The 18,241-nt window shown below is 37.4% G+C and overlaps 2 protein-coding genes across 2 annotated transcripts; one reads left to right on the forward strand and one right to left on the reverse strand.

Moving 5' to 3' along the window:
* Positions 1-269: 269 nt before the first annotated feature.
* LOC136446459 (uncharacterized) lies at positions 270-4,519 on the reverse strand. Its single transcript, XM_066444835.1, has 5 exons — positions 4,455-4,519; positions 3,003-3,153; positions 2,174-2,565; positions 976-1,100; positions 270-531 (listed from the first exon to the last, which is right to left on the reverse strand). The coding sequence occupies exons 2-5, from the start codon at positions 3,114-3,116 to the stop codon at positions 452-454; spliced, it is 711 nt and encodes a 236-aa protein (XP_066300932.1). The 5' UTR covers positions 3,117-3,153; positions 4,455-4,519; the 3' UTR covers positions 270-451.
* A 423-nt stretch (positions 4,520-4,942) lies between these two features.
* LOC136445998 (tetraspanin-31-B-like) lies at positions 4,943-10,756 on the forward strand. The gene is made up of 6 exons (XM_066444259.1): positions 4,943-5,118; positions 6,579-6,746; positions 7,125-7,205; positions 8,110-8,241; positions 8,946-9,068; positions 10,568-10,756. The coding sequence occupies exons 1-6, from the start codon at positions 5,059-5,061 to the stop codon at positions 10,640-10,642; spliced, it is 639 nt and encodes a 212-aa protein (XP_066300356.1). The 5' UTR covers positions 4,943-5,058; the 3' UTR covers positions 10,643-10,756.
* The last annotated feature ends 7,485 nt before the right edge of the window (positions 10,757-18,241 follow it).

Below are 18,241 nucleotides of genomic sequence, written 5' to 3' on the forward strand. Positions count from 1 at the left end.
TTATCCATGGAACATCAGCAAGTGATATGCCTATATGTATCGGTCCCCAGAAAGTGTAAAATGGAATGAAATGGACGAAACATTCACAATAGACCGGAACAGGAAGCATTTTAAACATAGATGAAGTATTTTGTTTTAGTTCTTTCCGTTTCGTTCCATTTCATGTCATTTAGCACTTTCTGGGGACCCATTGTATGTATACATAGTTTCATAAGAATCAAAATGAACGTATTTTTTCAGACTCAAAGGTTACATAAACAAATCAAACATTCAACTTATATCAAGTTTAATCTTCTATAATACAAACATAATTAACCACAATCAAATACCATGTTATTGATAACAGTAACAAAATATACAGTTGAAAAAAGAGTTGCCAGGTTTTGAAAAGCTTATACAGCAATATTGCAGATTTTCTTTCAATGCCCCATAAGTCATGATTTTAGAGAAGTTATTGTTTAGATGCCCCGTTGGGAGCATTCTCACAAAAATTGAGGCAAGGGACCTGGTGTAACTGCTGACTCACTGGATCTGCAAAATGAAAAAAATAATCATTAATGTCTCGAAGCTTCTCGAAGTTTTTTTTGAATCTACATTTTGCTGATGTAGGAATTGCAAAGAAATGAGTGAGTCATAATTTTTGATACCTCAATTATTTTTAACAGAATTCTCAATGCAAAAGATACAGGCAACTCAGCATAAATTTTTTTAATAACACAAACAGTATAGCTGTTAAGTAAAAAGATTAGTTTATGCAGTCAAGGACGGTCAATTTTAAGGGTAAGGTAAAGCATACAATCCTCAATTGAGGTGAAGTATGATGCTTTTTCAAGTAGCAATTAATGTGGCTTCACTATGGATTGCTATCAATTCTACATTTTGTATCCATAGGAAATCAAGGGTATCAAATCAAGTTACAAGTATACATGTACGTAGTGAGTAGAGAGTACAATACGTGATTGACAGCTGTCACACCTTGGAGTTTGACGTCCTCTGACAGCTCTACCCTCCCCCATTCGTCAGCACCGTCGCAGCAGTCACATATCCCATCATTCACCCTGCTGGACGGCACATATCTTCCATCAGTCCTGCAGAAGAACCTGAAAAACATCCGTGAATAGTTTAATCAGGTTGGTAAGTCACTGAATAAAAAGACCCTTTTTACACAACCATGAGATTTATTCAACCAACGTTTCGGTGACCATCTGTCACCTTCTTCAAGGCAATTCTGACTGGTTCACATGTAGTAATGCAGCATAGGTGTCACTGCTTATACCAGCACATACCTGTGAACCAGTCAGAATTGCATTGAAGAAGGTGACAGATGATCACCGAAACGTCGGTTGAATAAATCTCTTGGTTGTGTAAAAAGAGTCTTTTTATTCAACCTGAAAAACATTTTTGTTTTTCAAAAAGTTTGCAAAGTAACAATAACATTTTCTCCTGAATCACTTTGTTGCAAACTGACAGAAGAACCTGAAAAAAAGTGACAATAGTTAATTGCACCAAAATATCCAGTAAATTTGACATCCAATAATTGGAAGTCATTCAAACTTAAAGCTACTACTCGCTGTGATTTGATGTTGCAGTAGACAGAAAATAGAGTGTTCGTGGTTGTTTTTAGTTTGCGGTTAAAACAAGGTGGCAGAAGTCAGAACAGGCATTTTTGCGGTGGTCTTAAGTTTGTGGTGAGAAAACAGCGAACACTAAACCATGCTAAACTTAAAGGCATTTACTACATGTACAGCATACTCCAAGGTCTGATATTTTAACAGTAACAGACTTAACATAATGGTCCATTGTACGGTACATGCAATCTGCCCTTGACACAGGCTTAAAAAGGGTGCAGCAACTTTAAACAGGGCACATTTGTAGCCTAAACTTGTTAAAGGACACTATGTCTACATTTTACATTACAAGAAAGCTGCCGGTAGTAGACAGTATAACTCAATTTCCATCAATGCATTTAAGCTTGCGTGGCTTTAATTTTGCAGTAGGGAGAAAATGGAGTGTTCGCAGTGGTTTCAAGTTTGAGTTTGAGACATTAGCCGACAACGGGGTAGGAGGGCAAAAACTTTCGTGGTGGTTTTAAGTTTGCGGCAAGGAGCTTACCGCAAAAAACGCGCACATAAAGACACCGAAAACATTTCTGCATTTACAGTATAACTCTCACCTTCCTTTTGGACAAGCGTTAGTCCCCGGTTCATCCACACCATCGTCAGGACAGTCACAGTAGTCGTCGTTAAGCCTCGTCACGTTCATACGCTCCTCCATCCCGTAACAACGGAAGAACCCCTCCTTCATACCCGCCAGCAACATCTTCGCCTCCAACGGTCCCGCGCCCCTCAGGAAATCTGCGTACTTTGTCGGGATAACCTCCGACATGTTCAGCTTAGTTACGAGGCGGGACCCTACCGTTGGGACGATTTTTAGGTCATGTTGTTTTTCCTTGTGACTTTTCAGGTCACCTTCATACAGTATGTCCTTCCTGATACTTAACCCTTCTTTTAACTTGGACTTGGCCTTCTTGGCTACTTCTTGACTCAGGATATCTGCAGACAGAAACTAGAAGGAAACAAAACAAAAAGATTGGTAAGTGATTCTTACTCATTTCAGTTGTTATATATACTTCTATAGGCTATGTATGTCACATAATATAATCATTAGAACTGATATGTACAATATATAAAAAGTACAAGTAGTATACCGGTACTTATAGTAAGAGTCCGAGTAAGTAAGACTGCATAATCTCTCTGATTCTAAAACCGAGAAAACAGTGATTGGTTGACATGACAACTTGCCCTGAAAGCTGGAAAGCAAAGTACAGTACTTGAGGCTTCACAGTATTATTCATCTTATTGACTCTTGTAGTCAATAGAAGCCATATTTTAATGGTTAAGAAGTTACTCAAAGAGGCTCTATATGACTCAGATACTAAATTTTACTCTGATTCTAAATAATGCGATAAATTGAGTGGATTAATGTCATGTTGATGACATTACCTGGAATAGAAAGTAAATGATGGCAATGGTGGAGAGTATGCCAACCCAGGTGAAGATACTGCGTCTCGTCAGCAGGCGGAATGGCGACACCCTCATTCCCAACGGCTTCCTCATCCCTTTCCGTCCGTCAGAGCCATCACGCGTACAGACACTGGGGTAAAACATAAGACATAAACCAAAGAGGTTAAAATAAGAAGGAGAGTGTTCGCCTATTAACACCCGCTGCGGCTTTTTGTTCTGCCCCGATTAATCCTGCTGAGTCAAATTGTCCGGCAGCCCCGGCGGCGCTTCTTTCGTGTCACACTGGGCCGTACATTTTCCCGCCAGTTTCGATGCAAATAAGCCTAAAATGACGTCACGGCTCGCGAGAATGCCCGAGTGCCTTCCGAGCTGAGGCGGACATGCCTGCAGTTTCCAAGGATTTCCTTATCATAACCTCCTTGCATAAACTATGAATATGTTTATAAAGGTTAGTCATCCAGGTAATAAGATATACCAAACAACAGTCACTCAAGCAACTAGATAACGTTTTTTGACAGCGGATGCTGTCTGTAATGTTTCATAATTTTATACAGTTGCACGAGTTTCTCTGTTGCTTGGCGTACAAACTATAATTCTTAACATAAAACATGTTGGATGGCATAATGGTACTAGTAAGGTGTTTGGCCTAGAACCCAGAGGCCCTGGGTTCGAATCTCTGACATGTCACAACATTGTGCCCTTGGGAAATGCACCCTTACACTTAATTTCCTCACTTCATTCTGGTAAAGATGAGTACCTTAGACTTAGAGCTTTGCTTATGCCAAGCGGATGAGGACTTTAAATGGAGGTCTCGCGTTTGAGGACTACCGCCCATCGAGCACGTAAAAGAACCACAGTTATCGAAAAGTGTAAGGGTCCTTCCCGTTGTGAGTGGATCAAATAGATCTGTCTGGATGTGCAGCTTTCACTCTTCATCGATCAGTACAAACCTGGTGTGTTACGCCATGAGGCGGTTTACCAGGTATGCAAAACAAACAAACAATGACGGAGGCTTGATAGAGGGCCCATGGGGGATCCAGGGCACCTAAAAGTAAAAAAGAACCTTCTTGGCAAAGGTATATTTCAGGTAATTACGTTACTAAGATCATCCAACCAGCTCAGTCTAACTTGAGTGCTGATCAACCAACAACTGCCAGCCCCGTTAAAACCCGACCCAACCTACAACCAACCAACCGACTAACAATTAAACTAATCAACTAACCAACCAACCAACCAATGGCAACCGGTCAATCAAACCAAGGATTTTTTATGAACAAACAAAAACTATGCGCCATAGTGTAAACATATCTAACAGAGAACCGCGAGCCTTTTCTTGTATGTTAGAGTGTCTCAAGGGTTGTTGAACTGGTTTTTAACATCCTGGAGTGACCCAAGGGACTCTTCAATCTTCTTTAAGACGCTACAACCCACCTGAACAGGTAACGCCCCTCCCCTTCACGTCTTCTCAACTTTGACCTATGCAGCGTGGCAGGACTATACCAATCCCCCACAGGGAAAATAATGATTAGATTTTAAAGATGTGCTTAGAGTGTTTTAAGATCAATTTTATTTTAATTTCAATAAAACGATATATTTTTTAAAATATATCTCGAATATTTATTATTTTTCTGAATTATCTTACAATTTTACTTATTTTGAAATGTGGTATAGCCTGAAAAATAATAGGACTATGTCACTTTTCTAAAGGGGGGCAATAAGGAAATATTAAAAAAAACTCAGAAAATCAGAGTGTTTGAAATTATATATGTATCTACTTTGTATATAATGACAACATGAATGATGATATATAATTTTGATGAAAGGTATGACTAATTTGATCAATTTTTGATAATGATAATAATTTCAATAATCCTACCTGTTGTAATTATGGTATAGCCTTTGAAAAAAATCACCTGACCATGACGTCAGGCTGTTCGGCCATCTTGGTTAGGACGAGCCTTGAAATTTCCCTTCGTTTTCGGCAAAGATTTACTACATTTCTTTAAGATTTTGAGACGGAAGAAAAATAGGCACGATGTGTGGGGGATTTCACTGCTCGAAGAACGCCTTGGCGGCGCTAAACATCCTTTATATCGTGAGTATTTTGCCATTTTTTGTCGACACATGCCGGTTCATGTTTTTTCTTGTCTTACATGTACGCACTCACTCAGAACAGGTGACGTGGCCACTAAAGATAAATTAGACAAAAAAAACGTTAAAATCTTAACGGCAAACTCCACACAAATTAGAAGGATTTTCTGGAATTTTCAGTCTTGATTTGCGGAGCGAAATTGATGGAGGAAGTGGGGTTTTGATGCTATGATTTCTGTGATTTTATAAACAGATAATTTTGATACACAGGTTGTTGTGTATCAAAAAATCATGTTACAGTTTTTGACTATCAAGGACAAAATATTGTCTAGGAAATTATATTTTCTTCTAATCTTTGTGATTTTATCATCCAAGAACTTGTAAGAGAAAGAAGAAAATCACTGTTTTGTAGCGTATGGATGGTCATACTGTTCATGCAATTAATGGGTGTGTCATAATTGATATCATAGATTCATATACAACGTTACACGATATGGAAAAAAATGTGAAAAATCCACAAACCAAAAGTTTCACTGTAGGGTCAAAGACAGCTGCTAGGTGGCCCAAAATCTTATAATTTCTTTTATACTAAATTAAAGGTCTTAACTGCATATTAAGTCTTAACTGCATACCTCATAATTCATACATGTAGCTTCTTGGGTTGATTCCAAAAAACAACAACAACACAAACACACACTGCCAAAAGCGTAACCTTCTTGGCAAAGTTAAAAACATGGAGTACCACAGAAATGCCATCTAGATATTCACTTAGCAATGATTTGCCTGTAATTTGTGTATCAAATGTCAATAGTGCATCATTGTTGCCATGTAACCTATAGAATCGGTCTTACCTTAAGTACATTTGTCTCTTTTTCTTCGTTTGTACACCTGCCCTTTTTCTTAAGAGTAAGGGAGCAGGTGCATAGAGGAAGAGAAGACAAACACACTTAAGGCTACACCAAGTCTATATATAGGTTTAACATATGTAGATACAATTGTACACTGTAACACTGGAAGGTATGATCAACATGAAAATAGAGTCTGACATGTTTTCCTGTATATCAGGCCTCCAATTTTATCTTTTCATTTTGCTTAATTTTAAAGAAAATACAGAATTTGTCTTAGATCCAAGAAACCTGACTGATGTAGACTGATAGATAATTTCTAGCAAATTTTATGCAGAATTATAGAGCAAGCCATATCTATGTTCAATCTAGATTTGATTTATGGTTGTAATATTTATGAAGAAGCATTTTTTCACACATCATTATAAGTCTACACAGATAATGACCACAAATGATATAAAGCTCTCAGAATAATTTTTTGCCAAACCATTCATCTTTTAAAAGTCATGACCTTTTGAAAACGTCATCCTTAGACTAAGTAAAGTCTAGATTTTCTACTTATTCTCAGACACCAGGAATTATCTAACTGCATAATTTTCTATGTCCACCATTTTCCTAGCTGGTTGCTTTTATCATGATCGGCGTCGCAGCGTACGGCCGTGCGATGGCGATGGTGACGAGCGTGTCCATCATCGGTGGGATCATCGCCAGCGGAGTCTTTCTCCTGTTCATCGCTATCATCGGTCTGATCGGCGCCGTCAAGCATCACCAAGTCCTGCTGTTCTTTGTATCCTTTTTAAACTTTTTGTACATGATCAGTGTAGTGTTATTTGAAATGGGTCTTCCTACCTACAGAAATACCTTGGAATATGCCAGAATGTGCAGTATAAATGGGTCTTCCTAAATGCAGGAATATATCAGAATATGCCAAAATTTACATATGATGTAAGAACAAGAAGAAAAAAAGGAAAGAACTATCAGATGTTATTTGCAAATATGTTTTCAGAAAAACCGACATATGCAATGTCCTTAAATATTTTGCATTGCAAGATAAAGCTTTTTGTGAAGCTTTTAGTTTCTATCAAACTACTTCTCTGTAGATTTTTTCTCATATTGGAACCACACACTGATGACCTGATGACATGACCCTTGACCTTTGCCCCAGTACATGGTGATCTTGTTCCTGTTGTTCATCATCCAGTTCTCCATCTCCTGTGCCTGTCTGGCCTTCAGTACAACATATAAGGTTAGACAACCACTGAGAAACTTTCAGGATATGTGTTTGTAATACATGTACCTTGTCATGTGTAGCACGTTATTTCCCGCATTCTGAGTGGCAAATAATTGTTGAGTAAAAGTAGGTTTATTGCGTCCACATCAGCGCCGAAATAGCGCTAACAGAATTTTCCCACCACGAAATTATATGCGACCTCATTTTTTTCTGTGCCGCTGAAACTGCATTCAGAAGAAGCCTGGCTAAATTTTCATTGATATTGTTATGAAGGCCGCTAAAAATTGCTTTAAATGTTCCAACAGGCGGTTTATTTTGTGCAGCTGACGAAGCAACCTGCAAACTCTCTAAGAAACTCCCGCCATATTGTTCACGTGAAACCCATATGCTTTCTTTAGATCATCTAATCAGAGCACAGGTTATCTGAGCTAAGCCAATCAGAGCTAGACGAGAAGACGAGACGGGAAGACGGCCCTCTGGCAGAAACACTGAATGTCACAATAATGTTAAACATGTAACTGTCCAATGTTTTGCCATTAAAATTGTGTTTTTGCTAAATCTAGTAAATGTGGTTTGGTACTAAAGTTATACGTGCTGTATGTATGTATTACAATGTCATCTGACTAACCATTCTTCCTATAATTGATGTTGCCTTTTTGCATAATTTAAGTAAAAATTGTTTTGTAAGTGGTTAAGTAGTGCACAAAAATTATGAAGTTTCACTCAGATTGTGTTTGCTAAGGGGCGAAGCAGTAGGTATTAATACATGCAGAAGGTTAAAGTTAATGTTGAATTACTATCATGTAAATCCAAGGGTTTGAAACTACTACTAGTATGGTGCTATAAATGATATCTAGATTTGAGCTCCTGTAAAGTTAAGATTATTGTTTGTGAGACTCTTTTTTTTTTCTCTCTAAAGGAGCAACTACTAAAATTCGGCTGGAACCATTCTGCCACGGCAACAAGAGCGGACACACAGAAGGCCTTCAACTGCTGCGGTCTGTACAACAACTCCACATCCGCAGACCCTAAAGACCCCGTCTGTATTGACGTAAGTGTAGAACACATGCAATTAGATACTTGTCTGTACTGAGGTAAGAACACAAAGTTATGCCAAAGGATAGTTACTCAAGCAACTGGATAAAATTTTGAAACGATCAGATGTTTCAACATTTTATCAAGTTATAACTGTCATTTGTAGTATCTTTATCTTATCACCTGGATGTCTAACCTTCATCAACACTTACTTGTCAATTAAAGAAAAGACAAGTAAATATATGAATAGAATTAATTTTTGTATGATCGTGTCCTGGCTTTTTTGTTTACTAACAGATTTTCAATTGACAGAATATCAAAAACATCAAAAGAGCCAAGTGTTAATGTTGCTAGCACTCCCAATTTTGAAAGCATTGTTATTTATTCATTCAAACCTTTTAGTATGAAATCACCTTAGTGGCCATTTTGGTGGTCTTTGAAATATGTTATTTTCCCCAGCATTAAGAATCCTGTCTATTGTGGCTACCTGTGTACTGTAAGCATTGTATTTAAGGACCTTGAGTGTTCACTATAGACAAGTATGAATGAGTATTTGATCTGTGAATACCTTAGTGTTGGAAGAAAGTTTAGCACTGTATTATGACGTCTGAGTATTGTTTGTTATTGTTGTTTAGTTGCCCAGGCTGTGCGAAGGACCTTGAGTGGTCACTGTAGAGAATTATGACTGAGTATTGTTTGTTATTTGTTGTTGTTGTTTAGTTGCCCTGTGCGAAGGACAGCAGTCCGGCCAACTGCCCCTCCTGTATGCAGAAGTTACTACCCACACTGGGGACGGCACTTAGAGTATCCGGGGGTGTAGGGCTCTTCTTCAGTTTTACAGAGGTAAGGACTGATTATTTTCAGCATGCTAAGGCCACACCAATTTAATTTCTTGGTTAACAGATTTTTTTTTTAGATTTTATTTAAAAAAAAATGACAACTTGCACCTGACCCTGTTCACTCCCTGAAATTGTGTGCACCAAAGAGTCCTCTGAGATTCTTGATTTTTTTCCTGTTGATTTTCCAATCTAGCATTTTTTTTAAAATCCGTTAACCAAGAGTAATAGTAATACATCTGTCGCACAGCATGAAAATTGATCAACCAATCGACAAGTAAGCTCAAAATGACACTTTCGGCAGTAATGCGCTTGGTGTTCTCTCAATTGATTGTGTGATATTTGTATCAACCAGTGTTCGCAAGTCACCAAGCGCAGTTTGTTGGGATGGAGGTGTTGATTTTTAGGAGAATAATACGTTTGACTCTGTGACGATCTTAAAATGTAGTCACACAGCAGGAAAATGAATTGACTTGCAAGTCTCTCAGTCTGTTCTCTCAATCATTGTGCAATTTTTAGGGATCGTCCAATATTTGAAAGTCACCAAGCCCCATTCAATGTGATAGTGTAGATTTTCTTGCAAAAAAATGATACGGGATTCTATGACGATTTTGAAATGCAGTCAAACAGCAGAACATTGACCGACCAATGAGCTCTTAACAATATTTTTGGCTGTAATACACCCCGTGTTCTCTCAATCATTGCCCGATTATTCCTCGTCCAATGTGATTAGGTAGATTTTCAGGCGAAAAATATTGACAACTCGAATATGAAATTCAGTGACCTTCTGGCGTTCAACAAATTCGGCCAAAGCTTGTCAACTGTGTGACAAGGGCTTTAAGTGACAGTGTAAGCACAGACACCTCATTTTTTATTTACATTCCTGGATGTAAAGTTTATTTTTCTAAGATACATTAGTTTGCCATCACTATATCAAAGCTATATGATTTCTAGCAACCACTGTTATACTGTTATTAAAGGCACCCAGAGCGTTTTATAAGGCTTGAAAACTGGAAATATTCTAGTTGCTGTAATCTTGATGAAATTGACATTTAATGCCACTGTTAACCACATTTTCGTGCGGATTTCTTATGAAAAGTGCTCAAAAGCGGCACAAGAATAAGTTACATGGTGATCTTTTAGTAGAGATGCAAAGTTAAAACATAAAAAAGCAAATATTTGACGGACATGCAGTCACTCTCTCATTGATCAAACCGCTAATTGTGATGGAAAGTCAGGATCAATCTATTAGGGATAAGATTTTCCATCAGTTCTCACTACACAACGACATCGTATCTTTGCTCCTTTAATGTCGATATGTAATGGTATAGTGTTATTGAAACTTACTAAGAGTAGGAATGACTAGAAACTGGAGTTTTTTGAATTCAAGTTTCAAGCCTCATAAAATGCTCTGGATGCCTTTAATCATATGTTTTGTGAATTGTTCTGTTCATTGCAGACAAGAAGTTGAAATCTGTGACTGATCCATGTTTTCTGCCCCTGTAGATTGTTGGTGTGTGGCTTGCAGTACGATTCCGAAACCAGAAGGATCCACGGGCAAACCCTAGCGCTTTCCTATAGGAAGACTAACAACGCCCCCTATCTATCTTGCTTGGATCTGCAAGCAGTTCAAACGCAGTTATAATGTATAGTTGGTACATACATGTGTAACAGAGCTAGGGTTGAATTTCCAAGTCAGAAAAAAGAAACAATTGTTTGCAAGTGTCACTGTTTTCACTAAGAAATCAATGTCATATCAAATATCATCTCATCTATAGAAATGAACAAAAGCTACATCAACATTGTGTCATGATAATAGGATAATATCATCTCTAATACACCAGTAGATTGGTGTTATGATGGACTTTAAAGACTCGCATTAATATGCAGAAAAGATACTTTGTTTAACGATACATTTTCAAAGAAAAGGTTGATATCTGAAGCGTTATACCTTGCGTGAGCTTGAAGCCTACAGCAGTAAATTGTGAAGCAAAATTCAGCTTAGAATTAATGCAATATTGGCAAGTGTAAAAATAAAAACAACACAATTCTTTTATCCTTTGACAGTGATGTGTTAAACTTCAAATTTTGACCATCATCTACATGTATGGATACCAAGAATTTGGTAGACGTGGCATTGTATTAAATATGATTATCTTTCGCTTTTGGAGAAGGTTGAAAAAATTGTGTTGAACATTGTTTTGCAGTGATATTAAAGGGAAAATTTTTTTGCACTCAACATACTGTATTTAGTCATGCTTACCTCATAAGCATGGCAGTTACAGTGTAACACTGTAACAGCGCCCCCTATGGAATCCAGTGACAACTGCATGTTGTAGCTTAGAATTTTTATATATTAGTACAAGTACTTTCTTAGGCAGAAAATGGTGTGAAACGTGTAGCTGTTAAGGAAAATGCAGCATTTTTTGTATAATTTTGTCCATTATGTTTATATATACTGGTTGGTGTAAAATATTTGTTATCAATTGAGTAACGTTTATTGAGTTGGTTATATCGAGATCATTTTGGCTATGTTTAGGGTATAGTAGCTGTTAAGTGCTAGTGGGTAACATTCCAGTACATGTGTCGAGAATTAGGTTACTTTGCATAGCTTGACGTCAAAATAGAAGTTGAAATTGCTTATACATGTATGTACAGTACAAAATAGCAGAGAGATGTACTATAAAAAATAATGAATACGCTCTATAGATATGCTAACAATAGGTGTTTTCTTCCATTTTCATACTTAAGTTTTTCTTGGTGGGATAGTGTTTAACAAATATACTTAGGAAAAGAGCTTTTGTTGTCAAATTGTTTTTCTGAATTCTTCAGTTTGTATGAATGTTCTCCAGCTTATAAGGTATTTGTACTCGTGTGACTTTGGTGTAAGTATTGTCAGCCCTATTTGATAGTTTACCGTGGAAGTTGACAGGTAAATTTGGAGTCATGTAAGTGATGTAACGGTATTGTTGAAGGGTGGCTGAGGAATTTTGGGATGTTTTTGAAAAAAAAACCTTTCTTAAGCTTTATAAACCTTCCTCAACATTAATTTTTTTTTCTGGTAGTACCTTATAGCAAGGTGATAATTTATGCAAATTAGTATGATGTCATGATTACGTAATCAACATATATAAGGCCACGCCCCTTTTTTAGAAAAAAAAACGCTCTCCTTGGCTTGTGCTTCGATGTTCATCAATATAACTTTGCAGGAATGTACATGAATGATAGTAATACTTAAAGAATCACGCGTGTTAACGCGAATATTTTGAAATATTGATTTTTGGCGAATTTTTTTTGTTTGATGAAAAAAATATACATACAACATTACAAACAAATTTTCAGGTCTGTCTTTTCCAGGGTCAGCTAACTGGAATCGAGTGACTGTTACATCACATGTAAACACCCCAATGAATAAGTACAGAATTATCAATTATTGTTTGCCATTGCCAGCTGCCTGTTTCTTGGGCTGAGTCATCAAAAGTTTGGGTTTTTCTTATTTCAAGTAAAATCATTATTATTCTCAGATTTTCTCTGTATTCCTAAACAGGGGATAGAAACAGTCTGCATATTCAATCCTTGCTGTATGTAACTAATTAGGTGTTTCAAGAAGTCAGTTTCTCCAATATATGGCTATGCAAGACTTTTCCCACAAATTCTGACATTGGATACCTTCATTTTTGTGGCTGCAGTCACACCTTCCATTGGTTTTAAAACCAAACATATTTTGTTTAATTAACTACATCCTCTAAGGACACTATATCTGTTGGGAGAGTGTGGTGAAAACAAATGCAAAATTGATATAGCTTTTTCTGGGACCGGATATTTGTCCAACGTTTTTTCACAATTACAAAAAAACTCGTCAATCGGTTACCGTAGTAGAATGTACGTATGTATGTATTGTTTAAGCTCAACAAGTTCTTGTTTCACCATAACATGCTATACAATCATGCTATATAACTTGAACTGTGTTGGGGGGGGGGGGGAATGTGAAAGCACTTTTGGACATAGAGTCAGGTTTGACTGGCTGAACTTTGGAACAAGTTCTTCTTAGGTTAGAAGAGAACACTCTATTCGAAAATAGAACACTACCCTAGTTGTAATTGATGGTTATGAGGGATAATAAAAAGGTCTGGCAGCTGTCAATTAAAGTGCTACTCAAGTCAATGTTTTTATTGTTTAGTTGTACTGTATAATAAGAGCACTCGAGATGTAATTATTGGTCTTAAGCTTCAAGCCATATGTACAATGAACGTCCGGTTTTTATATCTTCTGTAATGGGCATGCCAAGATCTTGATTTTTAAGTAGTAAATAGCGTAGGGAAGAAGTGGTATAAATTTGGGTCAACTATCCGTTCGTGAAAGAATTGCAGCAGCATTTTGTTGGAAACTTAATGCAGCGGCGTCGACTGCAGCATTTAGACGGGATGTGTATTATCACACTTAGCCTAATGATCGTACTTATAGTAATATGTTTATATCGCTTTCAGCTGGGTTTATGGGTTATTTGACATTCACTTGTTAAGGCCCCAGAGCTATGCTACAATGCTTGCGTCAACATAGATCTATTAAATCTCATTTCTTTACCGTGTGAATAAAGGTGTGGCACTAGAAGGAACTGAGGAATGTTGTGAACGGTAAACACTGTACTGTATACGTAGTCTTGACATTATATTGTACTAAGGGCTAGATTCTTCGCAATGAGTTGCAATACACGACAACTGCCATATCTCTGCTTCTTAGATTTGAACAGTGCAAGGATATGTCTTGTTTGCCCGTCGAAAAGTATTGTAAAGGATTATATTTGTTAGGGGCCGGGGAAGGGCTCATGCTTAGGTACTGAACAGTAAGTATCCATTTGTTTATATGCAATTTTGTACGTCACAAATTCAGCAAATTACATAGCTTATCGTAATCCTGTGAGGTACATAATCTTTGTACAATTTAAATTTGCAGGACTATGATAACAAATAGCGATTTTACCTCAGGAAAATATTGGAACAGCCCAATTGTAAAGTCAAAAGATCACGCGATTATCAAGAACTAATTAATCAGGATTTTAAAAGGCTCCATTGAAACGTCCAGGCCCCATGCAGACCATGACAAAGAAGGCTCTGATCATTTGTATCTGAGCTAGAGCAAGGCAATTGTATATCTCAGAAGAAACGGAAGGCAAAAAAGATATCCAAGGAGGATTCTGAGGACGTGTGGATATCGTCAAGATGCCGAGGCTTAATGAAGCTGAAAAGGTAAACCGACTTTTGTTCCATAGTGTGCAATAAATCCATTGTGTCTGGTCAGATTTTACTTATGGTATTTAGTCTTGTGAAGACATATCAGTTTATATTTATGTCTTTATATTTCAGACAGTTTTATATCTTCTATGCTACGTTTGATTATCTGTTATGATGATTTGTTGTCGTAAGATGTATAGTTTTAGAGGACTGCAAAGCGTGGATGGGGGTGGGGTGGGGGGTGGTCAAGGCTCTTTTAGGATCATTTTAACCGTGAACAGGTCAACACACAATCCTTGTTGTTACGATGCTTACACTACATTTAGCTTGCCATTCTGTTACTTGTCTAAGTAATCAAACATTATGTCTTTTTAATGACACGTTTACCTGGTGGCCATACCCTGCCTGATAACACACAAAAGGTCTGGTTGTTAGACTGTTTGCCAATAAATAATGACGGGGTGATTTATCGACTTGGCCTTGCATGTTTACTGTTCTGGTTGAAAAGGGAGTAAAAAGTCCAACGGATGTTTTTTTCACCTATGTTAAGTCAGATAAATTTCTATTCTTAATTTTCGCTAAAATAGTACCGAAAGACGTATAACGTTGGGCATAATATATCAAAAATAATCTTTTTTTTCTAATTGAGAGCTGTCCCGAATACGCCGGACAAGTACAAACATCACAATGTAACACAATGTTTTATATCTTATAATGATAGTTGATTGCAAATTCATGCCCGTAGGCTAATTGCATGTTGACAACAATGTCGAAATATAAATGTAAGGTGAAACAAAAGGTATATCCCGATTATATATCCCGATTGAACGATTACGTTGCCGAGAGGCTATGGACGTTAAGCTACAACGTTTTCCATCTATGGCAGTGAGTCAGAGGTTTTAGACCCATTAATCAATGACTTGCGTACGTTGAAGCAAGCAGATGGTCGGCATAGATTAAGCCATAGAAAGTTTATTAATATTTGATATTTTCCTGTGGACGTTAGGATTCTTTGTTTCCATTCTTTTGAGACTTTGGCTTTTCCAAAAAACACCACATATGTCGTAATCCATTGAGCGTGTAGCTTAAATGGTTAAACAGTGCTAGTGATAGCAGCTACTTTGTGTTATAAGTAGCATAGCGCTCTGGCCCTAGAATAGTCTCCATGGCCAGCTCCAACGGCGGCGTGTTGATATTCAATTTTGTCTTTAACAGAACGGAAATGTCGCTGCAGTCATATGACAACACAAAACAAAAGAGAAAATAAAAGCGGCACTTTGAAGATTTTCGCATGGAGGCTTATCAAATACAAACGGTGCCAAATAGATGTGAGAGTGATTGCTGGCCGACATTTCGTTACGATAATGGTCTTTTAACTGACTGTGGAATTGTCAATTTCTTCAGGAACTTTTGGACGCAGCTCGACAAGGGGATGTAAGAACGGTGAAGCGGCTGATCAAGGATGGATTGAATGTCAACTGTACAGATCTGGTAGGGAGAAATCGCTTTCTAAGTTATTACAAATCGCTTATTACACAATGTTTCCATTGTACAATTATATAGATATAAACAAATATAGGGTACACTTGGCCAGCTTTTGGTTCGGTATCTTTGGTCCACGATATAAAAACACTAATACTAACGTAACAATGATGTTGTTGACGAAAAGAAGTATCAAATTATGATACAGCATTTTTCTCATCTCTATCAAGCCGTTAGCCTTTCTCTATCTTTAAAGGCCCACTATGTAGGATTTTGGCGCAAAAATTGAAAATATTCTTGTGAACAAATCTTAATGTTAATGGCAGGTACTGACATGTACAACCCCTTTTCAGCATATTTTCTTCATTATTTCGTCTATTTTTGGTATTTGTGAACTGCACAAAAACAAAACAAAAACTCCCGGACACCACCTCAATAGTAGATAAAAAACAACATTGTTGTTTTGGATGGAGGATAACAGTTTTTTAAAGTTGTTGGTATGGTGCAGTGATGTTGTAACCTCCCTTCCTGAATATCTGTAAGCAATTCTATAGAGTTGATAAAGCTTGCTATGCAAAGAAACAGTAGGAAAATCTACTTTCTGTATTGGCCTAAAACTACATAGTGGGTCTTTAACCCTATCCAGACTGGGGGGGGGGGGGGCTAAAAGTGCCCGCGCCAACTTTGACATCGTATAACTGACGAACGACATACGCTAGGACTACTAAACTTGGTGACTTTCCCTAAAATTTAGTTGGTAACAATATTATGATAATTGTATAAGTTTATCTTTTTTCGTGTTGCCATGGCAACGGGTTTCTGAAAGGCATTTTATGCAAAAATCACAGATCTTTTAAAAACAATGATATTTCTTAGGTTTTCTTGCTCAACCACACTAGTTTTCCTACATGTATAGCATCATATGTAATTAGATTTAATATTCATAATTTATGCTCATTTGATGACGTAATCGGTCAAAATCCAAGATGGCGGACCATAACACTATTTTAGGTATCAACAGGCTTTTTTGCCTTCAAAATCGTCACTACGTGGCATTTTCTTTACCAGAAACATTTAGATTAACGTTTCTAGTCTATTTTTAGTTTTTTTTTAGGTCAAAGATGGAAATAAAAGTATTTTTGAAAATTTCAAAATGGCCGATCCAATATGGCGGATCCCAAGGGGTCGCCAACAACACGTGACGTCATTTAATGACGTCATTTATGCGTCAACGTAATTACGATTTATGTAATATGTCTTGGTATACCTTAAAATGAACAATACATACTATTTTGTTTAATACATTTAGACATTACGGGAATTCCCTATTTAGCCAAGAAAATCACATCAATGACGTCATAATTACGTCATATTACGTCATGACGTCACCAAAATTCTAGGAATTATAAAACTTTACATGACTCACTCCCTGCAAATTTTGGTAGGATACGTCATACCGTTCAGAAGTTATGCCCCCCCCCCAGTCCCAGATATCCCAAAAAAGCCCAGTCTGGATAGGGTTAACAGAAAGATTAGTGTTTCATCAGACGCTTATGAATAACATTCCTAAAAATCAGAGAGCTGTAAATTAAAAGATTTACCCTAACAAGAGTACGTGTTACTTATGATGTAATGCCGATTTGTTGCCAACTGTTGCACCCAGTCTGAATCCACCCCACTTCACCGTGCAGCTTCAGGAGGACATGTTGGTGTTGCTGAACTCCTCCTGAAGGCTGGAGCACAAATAGACAGTAGGGATGAGGTAAGGTTTGACGTACATTACTGGCAAGTTTTCACATTTAAAGTCATTTAACTCTTCTCTCCGCTGTGATCAAGGATGGATTGAATGTCAACTGTACAGATGTTGTTAGGAGTTAGTTATTACAAATCGCTTATTACACAATATTTCCATTGTACCATTATAAAAATATAAACAAATATAGGGTACGCTTGGCCAGCTTTTGGTTCGGTCCTTTGATCCTCGATATAAAACCACTAATACTAACGTAACAATGATGTTGTTGACGAAAAAAGTATCAAATTATGATATAGCATTTTTCTCATCTCTATCAAGCCGCCAGCCTTTATTTAATCTCTAACAGAAAGATAAGTCTTTCATCGGACGCTTATCAATAACATTCCTAAAAATCAAGGAGACACGAGCAGCACAGGTGTTCTAGAGATATGATGTGATTACTCAGTAAATCAAGAGATTTCATTGTTCAAGACAACGAACATCTTAACTTAACAAGAGTGCGTGCTACTTATGATGTGATGCCGACTTTGTTGCCAACTGTTGCACCCAGTTTGAATCCACCCCACTTCACCTGGCAGCTTCATGGGGACATGCAGGTGTTGCTGAACTCCTCCTGAAGGCTGGAGCACAGGTGGACAGTAGGGATGTGGTGAGGTTGAACGTTCATACTGGCAAGTTTTCAAATTATTGTCATTTAAGGTAAGTGTTGAT

The sequence above is a fragment of the Branchiostoma lanceolatum genome, chromosome 12, assembly GCF_035083965.1.
Source record: "Branchiostoma lanceolatum isolate klBraLanc5 chromosome 12, klBraLanc5.hap2, whole genome shotgun sequence".
Taxonomy (NCBI): domain Eukaryota; kingdom Metazoa; phylum Chordata; class Leptocardii; order Amphioxiformes; family Branchiostomatidae; genus Branchiostoma; species Branchiostoma lanceolatum.

What these genes read in the sequence shown, in the direction of transcription:
- LOC136446459 (XM_066444835.1), bottom strand. Translation starts at nt 3,116, where the DNA reads ATGAGGAAGCCGTTGGGAATGAGGGTGTCGCCATTCCGCCTGCTGACG. An exon ending in TCATTTACTTTCTATTCCAG is followed by an intron (nt 2,566 to 3,002) that starts GTAATGTCATCA and finishes GTTTCCTTCTAG; the next exon opens with TTTCTGTCTGCAGATATCCT. An exon ending in AGAGGACGTCAAACTCCAAG is followed by an intron (nt 532 to 975) that starts GTGTGACAGCTG and finishes TTCATTTTGCAG; the next exon opens with ATCCAGTGAGTCAGCAGTTA.
- LOC136445998 (XM_066444259.1), top strand. Translation starts at nt 5,059, where the DNA reads ATGTGTGGGGGATTTCACTGCTCGAAGAACGCCTTGGCGGCGCTAAAC. An exon ending in CCTTCAGTACAACATATAAG is followed by an intron (nt 7,206 to 8,109) that starts GTTAGACAACCA and finishes TTCTCTCTAAAG; the next exon opens with GAGCAACTACTAAAATTCGG. An exon ending in TCTTCTTCAGTTTTACAGAG is followed by an intron (nt 9,069 to 10,567) that starts GTAAGGACTGAT and finishes CTGCCCCTGTAG; the next exon opens with ATTGTTGGTGTGTGGCTTGC.